Source organism: Mandrillus leucophaeus, unplaced genomic scaffold (assembly GCF_000951045.1).
Source record: "Mandrillus leucophaeus isolate KB7577 unplaced genomic scaffold, Mleu.le_1.0 Scaffold347, whole genome shotgun sequence".
NCBI lineage: Eukaryota > Metazoa > Chordata > Mammalia > Primates > Cercopithecidae > Mandrillus > Mandrillus leucophaeus.
Window position 1 is genome coordinate 815,576 of NW_012103665.1, and position 8,577 is coordinate 824,152.

The 8,577-nt window shown below is 43.0% G+C and overlaps 1 protein-coding gene across 1 annotated transcript in view; it reads right to left on the reverse strand.

Moving 5' to 3' along the window:
- The window catches only part of RYR3 (ryanodine receptor 3), a 403,627-nt gene that overhangs the window by 24,080 nt on the left and 370,970 nt on the right, over positions 1-8,577 (reverse strand). Inside the window, exons 90-93 of the mRNA XM_011989131.1 lie at positions 6,611-6,715; positions 4,722-4,803; positions 2,750-4,077; positions 814-872 (exon numbers count right to left, since the gene is read on the reverse strand). Of these exons, the coding sequence (XP_011844521.1) occupies positions 814-872; positions 2,750-4,077; positions 4,722-4,803; positions 6,611-6,715 (1,574 nt within the window). The remainder of the gene's footprint in view (positions 1-813; positions 873-2,749; positions 4,078-4,721; positions 4,804-6,610; positions 6,716-8,577) is intronic.

An 8,577-nucleotide genomic window follows, 5' to 3' on the forward strand; every position in this document is an offset into this window, starting at 1 on the left:
CTTGGATGAACCATGATCTTGGTGTACATCAGCTATATACAAGTTTGTACTCTTCTGAAATTAGACTTAACAATTTTTTTCCCCTTCTGAAGTTACCCTTTATTTTCTAAGCAATAGTACCTACTCTTCTAAGCTTCTGGCAAGATTTAATAAGATACTGTATAAAAGACCTGAGCACAGACCTGACAAATAATAGGTATTTAATAAACATTAGATATCATTGTCGTCAATATATGAAGTTGCAAAGTCATCTAGCCAGAGAGTGAAACTCTGATCTGCTAGTGGGATTATAAACTTGGCAAGATGAATATAATGTATTTTTTATATAGCTAGGGTAAAAGAAAATATACCCAGGGCTTGCAGAATAATTGCTTGCATTGATAGAAATCAAGTTTTCTATTCACTATAGCAACAGAATATCAGATGCTATCAATAACTATCCTTATTTTCTTTTTTCCTTTTTTTTTTTTTTTTGTTTTTGAGACAGGGTCTTGCTCTGTTGCCCAGCTTGGAGTGCAGTGATGTGATCTTGGTTCACTGCAGCCTCGATCTCTTGGGCTCAAGCAATCCTCCCCACTCAGCCTCCCAAGTAGCTGGGACTACAGGTGCACACCACCATGCCCAGCAGTTTTTGTATTTTTTGTAGAGATGGGGTCTCATTATGATGCCTAAGCTGGTCTCAAAGTCCTGGGTTCAAGTGATCCTCCAGCCTCAGCCTCTCAAAGTGCTGGGATTACAGGTGTAAGCCACTCTGCCTGGCCTAAGAACTATCTACCATAGCAGTTAGAGTAGTTGATGCTACCAAGAACTTACTCTGCCTTCTCGGATTCTACTTTTCCTTCTGCTTCATTTGCTGCTTTCATCTCTGCTGCCTAGACAAAAACAACAATCAGTCAAGCTTTCCTCAAAGAACTGAGGTCATGATGATGAGACATTTTCTTGGCCATTTGCTTCTTGGTCACAAATTTCAATGGCTTTTCCTTTTCATGTTTCTGCTTCTCTCAGGATCACTGAACGTAAGTGTCCTGCTATATATATCAAGTGACTCTGAAGAGATGCCAAGACAAAGATTTGAAACTTCAAAACTCAACCTCCCTTCTCTTACTTACTCAATTCAAAGAGGAAACTTGTGTTAGGACATTGTGAGAGCCTCATGACAGTGGTTCTACTGATCCATGGGGTCAGAAAGAGATGGGACACAGATCAAACCAAGTTTGATCAGCCTGCCTCCATCTGATAGGCTGCTTCTTGCCTTGTCTTTAATCCTCTTGCCAGTATCTCAATCCCCTGGCTGAGGACCACTGCAGTTGGAGTAAAATTCAAGCGCCTCAACACAGCCTGTAAGTCTTGCATGATCCTGGTGTTTCTCTTCATCCCCTTCTTGTACCATTTGACTCGTGTCCCACACCCAAACACGCAGACCTCCTGGAACATTCCCGATCCTTCCAGGCGTACTTCCAGAGGATACTTAACCATATCCTCTGCCTGGAGTATGCCTGCCCCAGCTTTTCATGTGTCTGCTGCCTGTCAGGACTTGACTCAGATGACACCTTTTCCGACACCTCCTCTACCTGTTTCTGATGGGCCTATATTAGCTGTGTAACTCATTGCATGTTCACGTGTTCTAACACGCAGCACAAATAATAATGATCTTATTTGTTGTCTTCTCCCACTAGAAGTTAAGATTCATGAAAGCAAGAATGTTGTTTCTGCTTTAAACCTATGTATTCCCCTATCCTAGAACACAGGCTGGCACATAGCAGTCCTGGAATGGGACCCTGTTATGTATCAAACTGTGTTCTAGGTTTATGGGGCTACATCAGGGAGCAAAACAGAATAATATTGTAGGAATGCTGATTCTGATGTTTTCTTCCCTGAATCTTCAAACCAGCATTCTCTCCTACAGAGAACTATAGTACCTGACATTTCTCCTTCCTAGCATTCTTTATACTTGTCTTGACTTTTCCAATGCCTTTATTCACCACTAAACTGTAGGGACAGTGTGTTTCTTATTGACCACCATATTCCCAGAGCCTAAAACAGTGACAAATGCACATTAACTTTTCAATAAATAAGAATGGAATGAATGAGTGAATGAATGTTTTTGGGCTTGGATCTTTTCACATTTCTCTACTCTCTCTGATGCTAGAGTGACACTGTGAATGGGATACTACAATAGAGGGGAACACCCGGAACCTTCCATGGTCAAGGGGCTCTGAATTTCTGCTATCTTGTTCACTTAATCTTGTTGACTGACATGACGTACTAACTGAATAGTGAGTGTATTGCAAGGATAAAAATGTCCCAAGCATGATCAAACTCATTGAGAGGCCAAATCATAAGAGATCATTTGACCTTTTATGACACTGAGAAAGCACGGTCTCAAAAGGAAGGTCTCCTTTTATGTTATTCTTCATTTTCTATGCTTTCAGTTCACTGAATGCATCTGCACAGCATGAGAACTAGCCTTCTAATAAAAGTCTGAGGCAAAGTGTTACAGGCCATCACGTTTGAATTCTACAATGTAAACTAGAAGACCAACCAATGATTAGACACTGAGATAACCATCTAAGTCTTGATTTCTGCAGACATGTCAGAGGTGGAATTATAAGATCAGCATAATCACACCACAACCACTGTCTAATAGAGTGTTGGCTCCTGGGGAAATGGTGTCAGTACCGATGACAAGATATGGTGACAAGTCTTATGCTGGGGATAAAGGAAGATGAAAGAAACAGATGACACTTACCTGAGCTTTCCTCTTCTTCTGTACAGTACTCTCTAACGTAGGGGGTTCATCCTTGCCAATAATTTCTGAGAGGTCACCCAAACCCACTTCAGGCCCATGCTTTAAGCTGCCCTCTTTCTTTGGGTGGAGTCCAAAGAGGTCTGACATGATATCTGTATCTCCCTTCTCCCCCTTTATGAAGTGTACTAGTTCAGTGGTGATACCTGGCTCCATCACCTCTGCCCTCTCAGCCTCCATAGTGTCATCATGGATACCAAATTGGGTTGGGTCAGGCATGTCACCCAGGATCTTGGTCACTCTGATGTTCTTTGCCCCTTCTACCAGGCCCCCTCCGAACACTGTGCTCCAGAGGATCTGAAAGATTCCTCCCAGGATGGTGAAGAGCATCTGGAACAGCCCCAGGAACAGCATCCAGAAAAAGGAGCAGAGCACCTTCACCAGCTCCTTCGCAGTCATCTTTTTCACGTTCCTGTACTGCTTCCTGAAGTTCTTCAGGGTTGCCCTCTTCAGAAAGTCGGCGACGTTCCTCTTCACAGAGGCACAGGCCATTGCAAATGCAGAGGCCGGCTCGAAAGACCCGTCTTCCTCCTCTTCACCCGCAATTTCTAACACGTAAGAAGAATCTTCATCTTCTTCCTCCTCTTCTGGCCTGTCCGCTGAATCGGATTCAGAGATCTGAGATGCTAACTGCATTTCAAAGATGGTGTCCTCACAGAAGTTCACAAACAGCTCCATCTTTTCCTGCTCCCCACCTTCGTTGACAACATCAAAAATGAACTGTCGCTTAGATTCCTTCACCTGGGGCTTCTCCCACTGAGTGCGACTGGACTCACTGATTTCAAAATAAACACGCTCAATTTTCTTGGCCCCACCCATGATCTCGATGCGTCCTAGGTAGGGTTCGAAGTAATTTAGCACACTTTCTGCTGGGTCCAACAGACACTTCAGCCGGGAATCGTTTGGCATGTGTTCAGAAAGATTTGTCAATAACACAGCCACATTAAACCCTATGTCCTTGGCCGGCTCATGGAACCGGTCTACAAAATCAATGTAATTAAACATGTCATTCTCATCAGCTTCTGCACACGAAAGGAGAAAGTCAATCTCTGACTGCGTGTACTGTTTTTGCCCTTCCATGGCCTTCTGGAATTCTCTTTTGGAGATAATTCCTTTACCATCTGGGTCGTATTCTTTGAAGGTGTCTGAGCTGGTTAAGTCTTTAAGTTTCAAGAACATGTCAAAGAATTTCAAGATCATTTCTACATTGGTAGATGATTCTACCAGTGTGTCAACCATCTGCTTGCCAATGGTGCCATTTACCACATTCCCTGTGAGGCAGGTTCAAAAAGACATACAAATATATAAATAAACCCAAGCCATCATGTAAATTGTCAGGTAGCTAGTTTTAGAAGACTTTTGTGCCCAATTAGTCAGCTCTTCTCTGACCGTGATGATGTAGGAGGGAGCAGCAAGCCATAAAGACTACACCACTAGGAGCCAAGGGGGAAAGAAACAAAGGGAAGAAGGAGGTGGCCATACCACTGCCTTTAACATGGCTTGGGGCCTGGGAAGTGGTTTCATTATCAGATTATCGGGGACACATAGGGATACATGGTGTCCCTCTGATCCCCTTAGACCTAGGAGGGTGCCCAACTAGATGGCTGGCATACACACTGGCAGCCAGATGTGTTGAAAAGCAATGGGGAGAGGGAGAGGATAGGGAAGAGCAAAGCTTGGAGGTTTTCCCCAGTTCATTCTGGCTTTCCTACTGATAGAAAATCAATTGATTTCAGGCTTCGTCCATCAGACCAGGTGCCCCTCATTTTATTTTTTGTTTCTGAAAATTTGGCTTTCTGACCAATGTCATATGGCATCAAGTGACCTGCCAGAAGGATAATCTGCATGATCAGTAAGGTTAGTGCTCAGACCAGTTACAGTTGTGTGAAGGCCTAGTTATACCAAACAGCCCAACCTTCCAGGAGGGACAGAAGCATCACCACCATGTCCTGAAGGAGATCCAAGAGTTCCTTCAGCAGCTCGATCTGACTGGAATCCTAGAACAGAAACAGGAGATACCCCTGAGCTATCTGATCCCTCGGTAAAGTACAGGGCAGTGAGCAAGAAGAGCCTGCTCTGGAAAGGTTAGGTGCAGGCTGCATCAGTGTCAGGAAAGAGCGTCCTTCTCATTCTCAATGAGGATACCTTCTCGTCCACTGTTTGCAGCACCGGGAGACTCACTGTAGCAGGACTCACCCAACAAAGCTCCTTGACCTTTTTCCTTTCGTTAGTACAGTGTGGCAGATACACCAAGTGTTGTCCAAAACTACTGAACAACCCAACGCACCAAAGAGCCTTCAGGTATCTCTGGTAGCTTATGCTGTCATTTTCTACACTGGAGAATTACCAGTGAGCTTTATGGGAACACTGGACATCTGGTAAAGGTGTCAAGGTTATAATCACCAAGTGGGTTCTCCTTTCTTTCTGGATTAATTTAGAGTCTCCTAATTCTAGGTGGTGGTGATCTGGGTGCCACTTGTCCCTTTAATGCAATAAAATGGAGGCTATTCCTCTGGATGGTTTTGATACTAGTCTGTTTGGTTTTAATTTCAGCAATGCAGGAAGAGCGTTGCTAAGCTAACTCCATGCTTTTATACCCTACGTCACAGCAGAAAACAATTCTTGGAAGATCTGAGGTGGGCAATCTGGAGATTCAATTACAAATGTATTCTGAGTCACATACCTTTTACAGACCCCCCTCAAAAAAGAAAAAAAAAAAAGAAAAGAAAAGAAAAAAGGAAAAAAATAAAAACCCCAAAACCAAAAACCCAACCATAACTCTTTGCCTAGCCCTTCAACTTTCAAAGGAATCTTCATCACCTATGGTGTGTACCACAGCTACGTACAAAATATCACAGAAGTGTAGGATATCAGAGCTGGGAAGAAACCTCAGAGATCACTTATTCTAACTCTGAATATTTTAGAGATGATGAAACCAAAACCAGAGAGGGAAAGTGGCTTTCCAAAAGTCACTGCTGAGGAGGTGGCAGGGCCAGGGCTCTCGCCTCGAGACTGCACCACACTGCCCAGCTGACATAGGAATGGACATCTTACTGTCAAATTGGCAGCCCTCCCAGGAACTCTCTCCTCCCATAAGGCCAGAGTCAAAAGGGGAAAAATGAAAGGTTAAATAGCACATTCCAGAAGAGAGGAGGCAGATGTGACAGCCTTGAAAATTTCAGATACACATGATTTAAAAGTTAAAGCTGCAAATGTTACTCTAATCAGCCTCAAATACCTCCTGAAGGCCTCCCTCAGGTGTTGCCATGGAGAGAGGCAATAAACTGCTACATATGCTACATTTATTTGTTCATAATAAATGCTCTGAGCGGTTCTGATTCATCTTGCCAGAGAGATGGGGAGTGAGAAGGAGAGGCAGAGACAGGGAGGGAGGGAGGAAGGAAGCAGGGGTGAGAGAGAAGAGGGATGTGGATTACAGAGACATGCAACATGGGACAGATGGACGCATGGGGCTGGTAGGGAGTGTTCATAAGTTGACAAAACAGTGACAAGGAAGCAGAAAGGATTAGCACCATAGAAAGCAAACGTTGAGGCAATCACAAAAAGGGTAGGTTGGTGAGATACAAAGAAGGAAGCTGCGTTCATGCAAAAGCCTGTCTGGGACCCCCGGGAGGCATCCGTTTCTGTCTCCCATTTTGGCCTTCAGTTTAAAAAACTGAGACCTAATATGCATGACTTGTCCAGCCTTTGATCAAACAGCCACATCACAATGGGAACACCAAGGAGTGAGGACCGACTTAGCATTTCACAACAATGACACGTGCAGGGAATGGGCCACAGTACCTGAGACAGTTTCATCTGCATATTAGCAAAGACATGGAGGAAGCCAACCACAGCGTCCCACAGCCTGCTGTGAGCCAGGCTCTGCTGATTACCAATGCAAGGGCCCTGTGGAGAAGAGGACATTCTTATGTCACTTCAGCATCACAAGCTGCGCTGAAACCCTCCTAGCAAGGGCATCTGATACCTACTTATATGAGCAGACAGACTTTCCAAAAGTCAAGTATTTCACAGCTCGGTATTTTCCCAAGATACTACTTTTTTCTTTTCCTGATTATAGGATGCCATATCTAGGAAAAACCACCAGGGATTTCCCAGTCCAGCGATTTTCAGAGACTTTCTTTTAGCCTCAGAATGAGTTCTTAAAATGAGAGCTCACACTGGAGAACAGTATTTAAAACAGGGAAATGCTGTGGTTGACACAGGGCTGAAGGGCACGCTCCCCACCCTCACCTTGGCCTCAGAGGCCTTTGGAGGAACTCAAGGGTGCTGTGAAGCACAGTGTGAAAACCAGGCCCTCATCTGCCTATTGTTTCCAGGCAAAGTTACACATGCTGATAACCACACAGCTATCTAATTAAGTAAAAAAAAACAAAATCTGTGTAATAATCTAAGCATTCAACCACTTCTAGGATTTTCTTATTAACCTAAACTTCAGATATAATAGCATCTCTAACAAACTTTTCTGAAAGTCAAATGTAGAGGAATAACTTAGTTTGCATTTTCCATGTTAATAATCTCACTCCGTGTGTGTGTGTGTTTAAGACAGAGTCTCACTCTGTCACCCAGGCTGGAGTGCAGTGGCATGATCTCGACTCACTGCAACCTCTGCCCACTGGGTTCAAATGATTCTTGTGACTCAGCCTCCCAAGTAGCTGAGATTACAGGCATGTGCCACCATGCCTGGCTGATTTGTTTTGTATTTTTAATAGAGACAGGGTTTTGTCATATTGGCCAGGTTGGTCTCAAACTCCTGGTCTCAAGTGATCCACCTGCCTTAGCCTCCCAAAGTGCTGGGATTACAGGCATGAGCCACAGTACGTGGTCAATAATCTCACTATTTTTGAAGATCATTATTGAGCCAACATTTCTTATCTTTTCTTTACAGTCTATTTTTTTCTACCCTTTAACCAATCTCCGAATTAGTAAGAAAGTTCTAAAAGGAACACATATATTACCCTAATTTCTAGAAAAGTCTTGGCAGGATTCCCAAGGTTGAAAAGGTGAGCAGGAGAAATACTGCCTGCATTCCCAAACCACATAAGTTTGTTAAAAATCACTGTTTATGTACATTCAGTGACTGATCCCTAGAAACCATTAGATTCTTTTTGGAACAAAGCTGGTTGCTGAAAGAAACACAGTCACCAAAAATGAGCTTCTGCTTTACTTTTGGGTTCGTGTTCCATGGGAAGTTCTGAAGATGAGGATGGATTTTGCAGAGATCAAATCAGATGCTTATCAAATATATTCAATGATCTCCTTAGGTACACTGCATTTTGTGAAACTTCAGTAACTTGTTTTTATGTTTATCTCTTCATGTCCTTATAATGCTTGAGTGACAAGGATATATCTCCCCTCAAAATCCTCCCTTTCAAGTTGACAGTCTTAGTTTTGTGTTTCTTTTAATGAGCAAATATGATCTGACGGTGCCAGCTGGCTCATCACATGGATCTTTATTTGATGAGAATTTAACATTTTTCATAGAACAAGTTTTGGCTCAGTCACATCACCAGTAAAAAAAAAAGTCACTAAAAACTCTTGGACTCTTGGAAGAAAAATGTTCTTTGGGAAAAAAATGAAGATGTATGGGAAAAGGTAAAAAACATTCTCCATTTCTTTCCTTACCTATGTCTTCTGTTTCAGCAAGATGGATATAATTGCTGACCTTATTTCTTACAAAACCATGCATAATCCTATCTCTAACTTTTCCAAATCACTGACACAGAATGTACTTCCTTATCTGCATCCAT